The sequence below is a fragment of the Nannobrachium achirus genome (assembly GCF_963921795.1).
Source record: "Nannobrachium achirus genome assembly, chromosome: 18".
NCBI lineage: Eukaryota > Metazoa > Chordata > Actinopteri > Myctophiformes > Myctophidae > Nannobrachium > Nannobrachium achirus.
In genome coordinates, this window is record NC_137825.1 from 1,125,496 (window position 1) to 1,140,629 (window position 15,134).

At 42.4% G+C, this 15,134-nt stretch overlaps 2 protein-coding genes across 2 annotated transcripts in view; both read left to right on the top strand.

The window, feature by feature from the left end:
• LOC308303860 (transient receptor potential cation channel subfamily M member 4-like) overlaps positions 1–3,222 on the top strand; it is a gene marked incomplete at both ends in the record, with an annotated part of 92,513 nt that extends 89,291 nt beyond the window's left edge. Inside the window, one exon of the mRNA XM_080748359.1 lies at positions 3,033–3,222. Coding sequence (XP_080604485.1) covers positions 3,033–3,222 — 190 coding nt within the window. The remainder of the gene's footprint in view (positions 1–3,032) is intronic.
• Positions 3,223–9,880: 6,658 nt separating this feature from the next.
• syde1 (synapse defective Rho GTPase homolog 1) overlaps positions 9,881–15,134 on the top strand; it is a gene marked incomplete at its 5' end in the record, with an annotated part of 32,665 nt that continues 27,411 nt past the window's right edge. The window contains 2 exons of the mRNA XM_080748360.1: positions 9,881–10,009; positions 11,404–11,494. Coding sequence (XP_080604486.1) covers positions 9,881–10,009; positions 11,404–11,494 — 220 coding nt within the window. The remainder of the gene's footprint in view (positions 10,010–11,403; positions 11,495–15,134) is intronic.

Below are 15,134 nucleotides of genomic sequence, written 5' to 3' on the forward strand. Positions count from 1 at the left end.
ACAAACGGTTTTGGACATACAAGGTTTCCACCCGACAACGACGAAATATAACTCATGTAATTGGCCCACTGGCTTGTCACTTGTCATGATCTGAAATGGCAAATCTTTGAGTAGCAGCAGCGCTATAGAGAGAGATCTCTCTCTATAGCGCACAATGAGGGCTTCTACAACGCTTTTTCCCGGGCTGAATCAGGGGCCCAGCACGTCCCTGGCTCCAAACTGCCCAGAACAAACTATGTATCTTCCCCCTCGGGCCCACCTCACTTCTTATCACCATGAACGCGTGGGGTGGCTGACCCCCCCCCCCCCCCCCCCCGGCTCCACCGAGCGCGTCGAGCGTCACGTCAACGTCAACGCTGGGAACGCTCCCATTTTAATCAATGAAGGGTGCTCCACTGCTGACGGTGACGGTAACGTCGGACGCTCCGGTGACAGTGTCCAAACTCAAAAATCGCCCGGGTTCAATTTTTTACACCGTCCACAACGTCCAGTCATGTGTAAAATATGATTAAATGCATTGTATATTTAATTGTAGGCTGTTTACGTGCTTTTCTGCTGTTGGATATCCATTCAGGTCATTCACAAGGGTGTCACAAGGGTGACGCCACAGTGGAGCCGTGGTCTACAGTAGCTGACAGAGTACAGCATCTTGCAATGGGCCTAACACTTAAAAAAAACATTTAGTATCATTTTAAGTCCAAAGTTATTTTCAATCAGTTCTAACCAAAATGGTTATTATCTCAACGTTTTCTTCACAACATACAGTAATCGCTAAAATATGCCAAGGTGCTGGGAGTGAAAATGATGAATATATTGTAGGGGTGCCTCGGATGAAAAGAATAGTTATAGGGGTGCCCTAAGCCAAAAAGGTTTGTGAATCCCTGCACTACACCACTAAGGAATACCAGTAGAGTCGCCGAAATGAAGCTCGCCGAGAAACGGGGGGTGCGTTCGGAAATGCACACTGAGTGGGGCAACGGTGCGCTTTTTCAGTCTGAACTCTGAAGGTAAACTTTCTGAAAAGCAGCAGTTGCTAACCTAACGTTGCTATTGATGTTTATAAACTAGGGTAAATTATAGTAGAATATTAATACATGTTGATACTGAAGAAGTAGGCCTACATACTGTGATTGTGTGTCCTACTTTACATGTTTGTTGTTGCTAGCATTAACATTTATGATACTGTGAGATTAAGACTATAACCATAATTTACCCTAGTTTATAAACATCAATAGCAACGTTAGGTTAGCAACTACTGCTTTTCAGAAAGTTTACCTTCAGAGTTCAGGCTGAAAAAGCGCACCGTTGCCACACCCGGTGTGCATTTCCGAACGCACCCCCCGCTTCTCGGCGAGCTTCATTTCGGCGACTCTACCTGTTACCCCTCCAAGATACCCATACCTGACAAACTACTTCTTAAAGGTCAAGGATGTTCATGATCACAACACCAGAGGTAGCTCCACTAATCATGTTCAACCCCGATTTAACACTAAACAAGGCGCTAACTCGTTCTCCTGCTACACCATCAACATGTGGAACGCCCTTCCACAAGCCCTAAAGGAGAGCAAATCCCTAGCCTCCTTCAAAGTCACCTTCAGGCGGCTGCTACTTGAGACTTGTAAATAGACTAAACCCCCATGTTTTCACCCACCCTTTTTTCACCCCTTTTTTCTGCTTTTATAATTGATGTTATCCTAGATAAAGTACTGTGTTCTATCCGTCTGTCTTTCAATGTTATATGAGATACTTAAAGTGGTTCCTGTGTAAATAAGCCATAAAGCTTAGGCTACAAGGATCTCCTTTTGGTTGACCTTGTACCAGTGATTTGTGCTGTCATGAAACTGTACTTTTTACTATTGCAAACTGCTAAATTACTCTTCAATCAATCAATCAATCAATCAATCAATCAATCAATCAATCAATCATCAATCAAGATCAGTATCTTTACTCAGAGTCACACAGTCTGTTTCTGGTGAAAATGGAACTAAATCAGTGGCAGTATTAAACGTTAGAGTTTTCTCACTGTCAGTTGAGTTGATTCTTCACATCCATATGAGTCAAAACCCAGAGATCATGTTTTAATGTCAGAACACAGTTCTTATATTTGACGTGATATAAAAACATGATAATTCTGAATGGGTACCAAAAAATGTTTCCCCAAAGTGAGGCAATTTCACCTTAGTGAAATAAGTATTGAACATTATTTGATAACTATTGGATTAGATAAAAATGTAATATTATTGATTGGTTTGGTCAGAATTGTTTTATCTGCCTTGTTTTATGTGTTTGAAGAAATATTCTTAATATGATTTTTATCCATTTCATTGATATAAATGTCAAGTTTTTATTAAACGTTTTTAAATAAAGTTGTGATTCTACTCACAACATCTTTGAGAGTATTTATACTTTAAATACTTGCATGCATTTCCCATGCAAATATTTGAAAAGGTTTTAGTTACTTTGCAGAGTTTAGATTATTGTTTAAAAACATTTTATATTTTATACACACGCATTTTACAATGTCACATTCCACAAGTGTTCAAAATACATCAAGATCTTCCTAAAATAGAAGATCTACAAGTTCATTACAAAAGCTACAAAATAGTTGACCTGCAAGCTCACAACGCGTTGTGAGCTTGGTCATCATTTCACCACTAGAGGGGGCCACCGGCCTACACCAACGTCTTGCACACGGTTTGTACAAAACGTAATGAAACTACATTTCCCATGAGGCCTCTGTAGTCACTCCGCCCCCCCCCCCCCCCTCCCTCTCTCCCCCTCCAAACGGTCTGAAGTTTGTTGGGAAAGAATCTGTGGAATTTATTTCCTGTTCAACTGGTCAGACACACAGAGAGACAGACAGACAGACAGACAGACACGCACGTATGCACGCACGCACGCACACGCACACGCACACACACACACACACACACACACACACACACACACACACACACACACACACACACACACAGATGGACGTACAGACAGACATATCAGAGCTACAAGTCCATACATAATGACGGTAACAGCAGCAGCAGCGACTCCTCGCTGAGCCCCAGGCCGAGCAGAGCGCACCGCAGGGCGGCCAGTGAGCGCGCAGAGGGTCGCTGGTTCCTCCAGACATCCAGCAGAGCGGGGTTCCTCCATGGCTCAACCCCTGCTCAGGAGGACCTTCTCCCGGCTGAGAGGAAAGGACAGAGCCCGGCCCAAAGGTACTGAATACCGTTACTTTATGATGAGAGGCAAGGACAGAGCCCGGCCCAAAGGTACTGAATACCGTTACTTTATGATGAGAGGCAAGGACAGAGCCCGGCCCAAAGGTACCGTTACTCTATAACTGAATACCGTTACTTTATGATTAGCCCCATATAGAACCTCACCCGTCGAGAGGACAGAGCCGAAACCGTTATGATTACTTTATTACTGAGTAGCCTACTAGTACTACTTCCGTTACTTTTCTCTTACTGCTAGAGACTGAGTGGCACTGTTCATTATTTTCAGCAAATTTTTATTTAGTCTTAGTCTATTGAATTACACACCATTTAGTCTTAGTCCTGTCTTAGTTTTCTGAAATAGTTTTTGTCTAGTCTAGTCTTAGTCGACTAAATAGCAACATATTTCAGTCTTGGTCTTTTAGGCTAAATATAACCACATAACTCTGAACAAGTCATTGTCTTCTACCGTCTGTGCAAAAGCAACACGATTTGAAAAGAACAGATTCCAAGTTCCAAGTTTATGTAGATGTTTTTTTTCTTTTCATTGCACAGTTACTGTAGGCCTACTTACAGTGTTGTTTCTTACAGCCAGTCTTTTCAAGAACACATTAGTCTTCTGTTCTGAAGTAGTTTTAGTCTAGTCTGTTCGACACAATTCAACATATTATATAAAATACGGTACCGTCTTATACTAGTTACTGTGTACTGAACTCTACTGTAACTTTATTACTGAGTACTATTACTTTATTACTTACTGAGTACCGTTACTTTATGATTACTGGCTGAGAGGAAAGGACACTGCAAATACTCATAGTGTTACTCTGAATACTGGACACTACTTTTACTTTTACTCCTACTTTTATACTCACTGCTGTCTGATAATGAATACATTCTACTATTACTTTATTACTGATTACCGTTACTCTGAGTACTGAATACTTATCATTACTGAGTACTTTTACTTTTACTTCTATAGACTCTATGGTCTTAGGGTGTCTTCACACCAAAATACCTAGAGTGGAATCCGCCAATGCATTTCAATGAGAATGGAGCGTTTTTGCAGAAATCCTCTACTGGCAAAATAACGCTCCATTCTCATTGAAATGCATTGGCGGATTCCACTCTAGGTATTTTGGTGTGAGGGCACCCTTAGGGTGCAAATACATACATTAAATACATACTATTACTTTATTAGTGAGAGCTACTGTTACTTTATTGACCGTTACTCTGATTACTGAATACTAGCGTTACCTTGACTCACTGGTGCCCTACTTACTAGTAAGACACCTCAGGGCGACATGTGACCTCACCCTAAAGGGCGAGGTCGCACCATGTCTTGGCCATCTGTGATGTATGTCGGACGGACCAGTTACCCATATATGGAGACCCCTGGTACCCATATATGGAGATCCATGTACTGTATATGGAGATATGCTGTGAGAGCCCAAACATGCTTACTCAGTTATTCGTTATGTGAAAGTCCTATGATGTCTATGACATATGACTTCATACATACAATCCCTTTATTTTATGCCCATACATGGAGATTCCTGTCTGTAGAACCAGCCACACGGATATGGTCTGTCTTGGCCATATATGGATATGGGCTTAATATTGATGACATCAGGGATCTCCATATATGGGCATAAAAGGGATTCTGTTAGAGTGGTTCCCCTGACATCACAGTGAAGTCAGAGCATGATGTCAGAGAAAAAAGTAGCTAGCCAAATCGACACTACTTTTCTTTTTTTTTTCCTGAATTAAAAAGTCCTTAAATTGTCACGTCACTGTCATCTGGGGATCCCCCTGGGGAAGGGGGGCAGGGACATGCTGGGTCCCTGATTCAGCCCGGGAAAAAGAGTTGTAGAGGCCCTCATTGCGTGCTATAGAGAGAGATCTCTCTCTATAGCGCTGCTGCTGCTACTCAAAGATTTGCCATTTCAGATCATGACAAGTGACAAGCTAGTGGGCCAATTACATGAGTTGTATTTCGTCGTTGTCGGGTGGAAACCTTGTACGTCCAAAACCGTTTGTTTTGTATTTATCATTTTTAAAATGATTTAAACTAGTGAAAACAGCCGATCGTAGATCTGCTGTTTTCACTACTTTTGTGCGACGGCCTTGCATGATGAAGCAGGGCTTTGCTTTGCGAAAAAAAAATCTAATTTGAAACTTGGAGATATAAGGATTCTGCCCGACAGTGACGATTTACTTTGTTGGCCGCCCAGCCCCCAAAATGGAACGAAGGCTGACATTTTATTATTTTTTTTTCCTAATGGCCGGCCTGGACCGGCCGGGAATGAACCGGCCGTTCGGGAGTTGTCCCGCTTTTCCCAATGACCAGCACGTCGCTGGAGGGGGGGTCAGATATATTGACTCACTTTTGGGGACACTGTTGCAATGGACTGGTCTATTTATTTATTTATTTATTCATGTATTCTTCCCAACCGCGATGGGAAAACTATTTAGAAAATGTAGTAAGCTACATTATTAGTTACAATATAGCTAAACTACACTACAAGCTATCCCCAGAGAAAAAGTGTCAAATGTCCGTTACGCTACTTAGAAATGTAGTTAAGCTATGTAGCTTAGCTACTTGTATCAGTGGTTACTATGGTTTACAGTTTACAGTTTAGGGCAACAAGATAACATGTCAGAACATCAACAACAATATAACAAATGCATATGAATTTCAATCTAAAAACAAAAAATCAGTAAAGACAAAAAGAAAAAACAAAAAGAAAAAATGTTGACTAGCTTCATGTATGGTCATTGAGTGTTTCAGTAGTGCTATGGGTCAAGGTGGAGAGAGATGCAGACATACTGAACGCAACGTAAACACAGGAAAACAACACAAACTCACAACAAAACAACACAAGCTCACAACAAAACAACACAAACTCACAACGTGTATTTTAAGAGCAGTGAATGGTGAATAGAGGGAGTGAGTTCTCCTGTGTGTGTGTGTGTGTGTGTGTGTGTGTGTGTGTGTGTGTGTGTGTGTGTGTGTGTGTGTGTGTGTGTGTGTGTGTGTGTGTGTGTGTGTGTGTGTGTGTGTGCGCGTGTGTGTGTGTGTGTGTGTGTGTGTGTGTGTGTGTGTGTGTGTGTGTGTGTATGTGAGGTCATAGGCATAGAGCCTTCATTGACTTGGGCAGACATAGGAGTTTATTCACCCTCCCCTCCCCTCCCCTCCCCTCTCCTCCCCTCCCCGCCCCTCTCTCCTCTCCTCTCCTCTCCTCTCCTCTCCTCTCCTCTCCTCTCCTCTCCTCTCCTCTCCTCTCCTCTCCTCTCCTGCTATGTTTACAGTGTATTGAACAGAACAGTGTTAACAGTGTAGAAGTGTAGCTCTGGTCTCCATAGCGTGAGGACTTCTCCTTAACGCTATGTTTCTGGTACTGTTGGTCCGTTTGCACTGCAGGAAAGCCTGCTCACCCTCTGGTCTGTAGTTGCGACCGTCCGGTTGCAGTTACTGTCAAAACCTCCACCAGCTGTCTGTCTGTCTGTCTGTCAATCACACGTCACACGTCACACTTTTGCCCTGCTCATATCTCCGCAACCGTTGCCCCGATCCATGCCAAATTTTGCACACACACTCCTTGCTTGCCAAACCACAACCTCCACCAATTCTCACATGGCCCTCTTCTAGCACCACCATGAGGCCGATTCTCGCAAAACAAATTTTTGGACACTGCTCCTACAGAATTTGCCCTAAAATCACGCAAATCGGTACATAGTATGTCTACACTCATCTCATCAACATGGATCTGTCCCATTTAGCGCCACCATCAGGCCGATTTTTTTCAAACACATTTTTGGACACTGCTCCTACACATTTTGGCCTAAAATCACACTGCGACCTGACGGTCGCTTATCTCCCGATTAGGGAGTCTTACTGGTAAAAATAAAACATACAGGGGGGGCACGGTGGTGCAGTGGGTAGAGCTGTCGCCTCACAGCTAGAAGGTCCTGGGTTCGATTCCCGCCAGGGGACGCTGTGGGCGCTGGGGGTGTGTTCCTCCCTCCGCGTCATCAGCGCCCACACCCTAGGAGGGGTTGGAGAAAGGGCCTTTCTGTGTGGAGTTTGCATGTTCTCCCCGTGTCTCCTAGGGTTTATATACCCTCACAAAAACATGCAGTAATCCTGGTCTCTATACTGCCTCCCCCTGGCCAGCCGGGGCGCCTGATGGAGGGGAAAGGAACTGGTTGGAATAACGTGTTCCTTCCACACGCTACGTCCAAACGGGGGAAACTCCCCCAGGCGATAAGAAGCGGCTTGGACTCCTCATGCATAGAAGGAAGCATGAGGTCAGTCCGTTGTCTCCCCAGGTTGGCAGAGGGAGAGCAGAGCCCAGGATTACATTAGATAATTAAATTATAATTAGATAATTAGCACTGGGTGAAAACTATTGGTTACAGAATGATGTGGTGTGGGGCTCAGAGTGATCCCAAACACTACAATTCCCATGATTCAACTGGAAATGATGTCATCCGTAAGCCCTCCTTTCCATCTGTGTCAGTGTTTAGTGAAATGGGCTGAAATCTAGCCCAGGGAATGTTTTTCATGCAAAACAAATGCTTGCAATGGATTCAGAATCATGAAAAACCCCTAGTTTGACCCCTCAGATGCTACTTAAAGCATATAATTTTTGGTGTGTTTTTTTCCAGTATAGTGAAGTCAATGGGAAACTTTTTTTTCTCAATGTTTCCGGCAGAGCAGGCCTCTCATTCTGTGTACCTTATTGACCAAATTAATAGAAAAAACAAAAATAAAAAGTATGTCTTGACATTAACCTGACTGAGCCAGATGGTGGCAGTAGTGCGTAGGCTACCGCCCTACTTTACCATCTGAGATCTCTCGATAAACGCTCGTAAAGCCCCGGGCCGGACCAATCAGCGGCAGCTACGGGCGGGCTCTGAGCGGCTCTGAGCCAATAGAGTCTGATTGCAGACCACGTGGAAACCCAGGAGGCGGATTCTGGGTGTAAATGGTAAATGGTGCATTTATATAGCGCTTTTATCCAAAGCGCTTTACAGAGATTGTGCATTACATTCACGCACACATTGATACACCGGTGGCGGAGGAAACCATACAAGGCACCAACCTGCTCACCGGGAACAATTAGGGGTTCAGAGTCTTGCCCAAGGACCCTTCGACATTAACTCAGGGGGAGCCCGGATTCGAACTGGGAACCCTTCGGGAACCCTTCATGCTCTAATAACGGTTTCTCTACCCCTGAGCTATGCCGCCCCTATGGTGTAATGTCATGCAGACAGGCCAATATGAGTGGTTGGAGTTGGCACCCCCAGACTGTGATAGACAGACGGCCACATCCAATCACCTGCTAAAGAATTTGAAAAAATGGCCCGCCCCTTACATAGGGTCTGCCCGAGAGGTCCCAGATGATGGTAAGCAGAGCGGTATGCAGCCAGGCATACGCACTGCTGCCACCATCGGGCGCAGTCAGGTTATCATGACATCACAGGTCCTCATCATGACATCACAGGTCCTGTGGCTCCCCGGCTACTACCGTACTCTTCCCCTCTCTCTGCTTCTCTCTCTCTCTCTGGCTCCCCCTACCTCTGAACTATTCAGTCTTCACAAGCATAAATCTATCACACACACACACACACACACACACACACACACACACACACACACACACACACACACACACACACACACACACACACACACACACAAACATGTGTATATTTACACAAACACACAGTGAGTGCATTCATTCATGCTGTGTGGTGAGGTCAGATATTCTGCATTCTGATTGTCACAAGATTCACACGCACATGCGCGCACACACACACACACACACACACACACACACACACACACACACACACACACACACACACACACACACACACACACACACACACACACACTGTGTGTGTGTGTGGGGGGGGGGCAGAGATGCAGGAAGAAGGGAGGAGGAGCGAAGGAAGAGAAGAGAAAGGAGGAGAGAAACAGATGTGCAGGATAGAGAGAGAGAGAGAGAGAGACATAGGGTTACTACAGAGAGAGAGAGATCCAGTAATCTCCATACATGAAAACTGTTCTGCCCTTTCAATTGTACATATTTTATTTTTATTGTATTGAGTACTGATTGTATTGCATTGTATACACTTTTGGCAATGTAAATGTATGTTTTCTCAGAGACAAAGAGAGAGAGACATAGGTTTACTACAGAAAGAGAGAGAGCTAACCACTAAATAGTTTCCGTCTAAATTGTCTCTCTCCCCAAATGTCTTCACACCAAATAAGGAAGTATGAGAACCATCCTAACAGCTGTGTGTGTGTGTGTGTGTGTGTGTGTGTGTGTGTGTGTGTGTGTGTGTGTGTGTGTGTGTGTGTGTGTGTGTGTGTGTGTGTGTGTGTTTCAGGAGGGAAGTCAGAAGCTGTCATCCAGAATCCTTCATCATCACAATCATCATCATCATCATCCTCATCACCATGGTTACCGTCTCCCATGACGACCTGCGGTCACATCACAGTGTCTAAGAAGCAGCAGTGGGCCAGACAGGCTCCCATAGGCCGGGGGGACCCCCAGCAGGCTCCCATAGGCCGGGGGGACCCCCAGCAGGCTCCCATAGGCCGGGGGGGCCCCCAGCAGGCTCCAATAGGCCAGGGGGACCCCCAGCATGCTCCCATAGGCCGGGAGGCCCACACGCCCCCCAGCTCGCCCCACACTCCCAGCCCAGCCCAAAGGCTCCCCGACTGGGAGGGAGGCTCAGGAAACACCCAGGCTCCACAAGGCCCGGCCCGGAGCCACCACAAGGTACTGATGATGCTTACTTACCCCTTTATCTCCTACCAGGACCTCTGATGGTTTTATCTCCTACCAGGACCTCTAGTACTGATGGTTTTATCTCCTACCAGGACCTCTAGTACTGATGGTTTTATCTCCTACCAGGACCTCTAGTACTGATGGTTTTATCTCCTACCAGGACCTCTGGTACTGATGGTTTTATCTCCTACCAGGACCTCTGGTACTGATGGTTTTATCTCCTACCAGGACCTCTGGTACTGCTGGTTTTATCTCCTACCAGGACCTCTGGTACTGATGGTTTTATTTCCTACCAGGACCTCTAGTACTGATGGTTTTATCTCCTACTAGGACCTCTAGTACTGATGGTTTTATGTTCTATCAGGACCTTTAGTACTGATGGTTTTATCTCCTACCAGGACCTCTAGTACTGATGGTTTTATCTCCTACCAGGACCTCTAGTACTGATGGTTTTATGTCCTACCAGGACCTCTAGTACTGATGGTTTTATCTCCTACCAGGACCTCTAGTACTGAATACATTGAGGGGCCCATAAATAGAAGATTGAAATAAATATATCTCGAGGCTGGGGGGCAGCCGGCGATCTTCAAGGTACAAAATGCAATAAGCTTTGGACGATTCTTTAACGTAAAACTAGAAAATATATCTTGTTAGATAATCGATAGATAGATACCTTTATTATCCCAAGGGGGAAAATCAGTTGCCCAGAGGAAGCACCTGGGTTCGATTCCCGCCGGGGGACGCTGTGGGTGCTGGGGGCGTGTTCCTCCCTCCGCGTCATCAGCGCCCACACCCTAGGTGGGGTTGGCGATAGGGCCTTTCTGTGTGGAGTTTGCATGTTCTCCCGTATCTCCTATGATTGATACCCTCACAAAAACATGCATTAATCCTGGTCTCTATACTGCCTCCCCCTGGCCAGCCGGGGCGCCTGATGGAGGGGAAAGGAACTGGTTGGAATAACGTGTTCCTTCCACGTGCGACGTCCATCCCAGGGAAATCCCCCCCTGTCAGGTGAAAAGAAACAACTTGGACTCCTCATGCATACAAGGAAGCATGAGGTCAGTCCGTTGTCTCCCCAGGCGCGGCAGAGGGAGAGCAGAGCCCATTGTGGTTGAGAAACACTGCATTAAGGGATCATGGAGCTCAAAGTCCCATTAATGAACTCTGGGGGAGCCCGGGATCGAACTGGGAACCTTGTGGTTCTCCATCCGGCCGCTCTCCCTCCTGAGCCCCGCCACTACTGAGACTCTGACCTCCTGGTTTTATGACCTCTGACCTCCTGGTTTTATGACCTCTGACCTCCTGGTTTTATGACCTCTGACCTCCTGGTTTTATGACTAGATCTTTCTGCTTCTCTTCTTCTTCTGCTTCGTCTTCATCTTCAGGCAGAGGAAGCAGGTGAGAGGACGCAACCTGACGCCCCCTGCCTGTCCCCCAGTGCAACTGCAGCCCCACACGACCACAGCACACCGACTGGTATGTTACTGAACAAACACTCTATAGCAATGATTACTGTCACAGTATAGAGCTATTTAACACTGTTACTGAACAAACATTCCATAGCAATGATTACTGTCACAATATAGAGCTATTTAACACTGTTACTGAACACACACTCTATAGCAATGATTACTGTCACAATATAGAGCTATTTAACACTGTTACTGAACAAACATTCCATAGCAATGATTACTGTCACAATATAGAGCTATTTAACACTGTTACTGAACAAACATTCCATAGCAATGATTACTGTCACAATATAGAGCTATTTAACACTGTTACTGAACACACACTCTATAGCAATGATTACTGTCACAATATAGAGCTATTTAACACTGTTACTGAACAAACACTCTATAGCAATGATTACTGTCACAGTATAGAGCTATTTAACACTGTTACTGAACAAACATCATTATTCCATAGCAATGATTACTGTCACAATATAGAGCTATTTAACACTGTTACTGAACAAACATTCCATAGCAATGATTACTGTCACAATATAGAGCTATTTAACACTGTTACTGAACAAACACTCTATAGCAATGATTACTGTCACAATATAGAGCTATTTAACACTGTTACTGAACAAACATTCCATAGCAATGATTACTGTCACAATATAGAGCTATTTAACACTGTTACTGAACAAACACTCTATAGCAATGATTACTGTCACAATATAGAGCTATTTAACACTGTTACTGAACAAAGACTCTATAGCAATGATTACTGTCACAATATAGAGCTATTTAACACTGTTACTGAACAAACATTCCATAGCAATGATTACTGTCACAATATAGAGCTATTTAACACTGTTACTGAACAAACATTCCATAGCAATGATTACTGTCACAATATAGAGCTATTTAACACTGTTACTGAACAAACACTCTATAGCAATGATTACTGTCACAGTATAGAGCTATTTAACACTGTTACTGAACAAACACTCTATAGCAATGATTACTGTCACAATATTGAGCTATTTAACACTGTTACTGAACACTCTATAGCAATGATTACTGTCACAATATAGAGCTATTTAACACTGTTACTGAACACTCTATAGCAATGATTACTGTCACAATATAGAGCTATTTAACACTGTTACTGAAAAAACACTCCATAGCAATGATTACTGTCACAATATAGAGCTATTTAACACTGTTACTGAACAAACACTCTATAGCAATGATTACTGTCACAATATAGAGCTATTTAACACTGTTACTGAACACACACTCTATAGCAATGATTACTGTCACAGTATAGAGCTATTTAACACTGTTACTGAACAAACACTCTATAGCAATGATTACTGTCACAATATAGAGCTATTTAACACTGTTACTGAACACACACTCTATAGCAATGATTACTGTCACAGTATAGAGCTATTTAACACTGTTACTGAACAAACACTCTATAGCAATGATTACTGTCACAATATAGAGCTATTTAACACTGTTACTGAACACTCTATAGCAATGATTACTAGGGATGGGTATCGTCTGCGATACTTTTAATGGTATCGATCCATGATGTCGATACTATCGAGTATCGGTTCACGTAAAAACGAACGATACCTTGTTTTGATACTTTTGAACAATAATAATAATAATAAAACTTCAACAGTATCAATAGCCATCTGTAAAAAGTATGTGTATATTCTATTGTAGACAAACAATAGAATTAATTATACAATAGCAGCCATAACAGTAATAGTAGTCACATGAACTACTCTACTAGGCCTACTTGACATGAAAATGGCTGAATAACTGGCTTAATAACCTATTTTGGTGTGTAAAATAGCCCATAGAAAAAGGCAAATAAGAATTATAATAATAATAAATAAAAAAGTATCGAAAATGGTATCGAAAAGGGTATCGTATCGATTCCCAGGTATCGAAAAAGGTATCTTATCGATTCAAAGTTGAACGATACCCATCCCTAATGATTACTGTCACAATATAGAGCTATTTAACACTGTTACTGAACACTCTATAGCAATGATTACTGTCACAATATAGAGCTATTTAACACTGTTACTGAACAAAGACTCTATAGCAATGATTACTGTCACAGTATAGAGCTATTTAACACTGTTACTGAACAAAAACTCTGTAGCAATGATTACTGTCACAATATAGAGCTATTTAACACTGTTACTGAACAAACACTCCATAGCAATGATTACTGTCACAACATAGAGCTATTTAACACTGTTACTGAACAAACACTCAATAGCAATGATTACTGTCACAACATAGAGCTATTTAACACTGTTACTGAACAAACACTCTATAGCAATGATTACTGTCACAATATAGAGCTATTTAACACTGTTACTGAACACACACTCTATAGCAATGATTACTGTCACAATATAGAGCTATTTAACACTGTTACTGAACACACACTCTATAGCAATGATTACTGTCACAATATAGAGCTATTTAACACTGTTACTGAACAAACACTCTATAGCAATGATTACTGTCACAGTATATAGCTATTTAACACTGTTACTGAACAAACACTCTAAAGCAATGATTACTGTCACAGTATAGAGCTATTTAACACTGTTACTGAACACACACTCTATAGCAATGATTACTGTCACAATATAGAGCTATTTAACACTGTTACTGAACACACACTCTATAGCAATGATTACTGTCACAATATTGAGCTATTTAACACTGTTACTGAACAAACACTCTATAGCAATGATTACTGTCACATAGGCTATTTAACACTGTTACTGAACAAACACTATAGAAATGATTACTGTCACAATATAGAGCTATTTAACACTGTCTGTTACTGAACAAACACTCTATATCAATGATTACTGTCACAATATAGAGCTATTTAACACTGTTACTGAACACACACTCTATAGCAATGATTACTGTCACAATATAGAGCTATTTAACACTGTTACTGAACAAACACTCTATAGCAATGATTACTGTCACAATATAGAGCTATTTAACACGGTTACTGAACAAACACTCTATAGCAATGATTACTGTCACAATATAGAGCAATTTAACACTGTTACTGAACAAACACTCTAGCAATGATTACTGTCACAATATAGAGCTATTTAACACTGTTACTGAACAAACACTCTATAGCAATGATTACTGTCACAATATAGAGCTATTTAACACTGTTACTGAACAAACACTCTATAGCAATGATTACTGTCACAATATAGAGCTATTTAACACTGTTACTGAACACACACTCTATAGCAATGATTACTGTCACAATATTGAGCTATTTAACACTGTTACTGAACAAACACTCTATAGCAATGATTACTGTCACAATATAGAGCTATTTAACACTGTTACTGAACAAACACTCTATAGCAATGATTACTGTCACAATATAGAGCTATTTAACACTGTTACTGAACAAACACTCTATAGCAATGATTACTGTCACAATATAGAGCTATTTAACACTGTTACTGAACAAACACTCTATAGCAATGATTACTGTCACAATATAGAGCTATTTAACACTGTTACTGAACACACACTCTATAGCAATGATTACTGTCACAATATAGAGCTATTTAACACTGTTA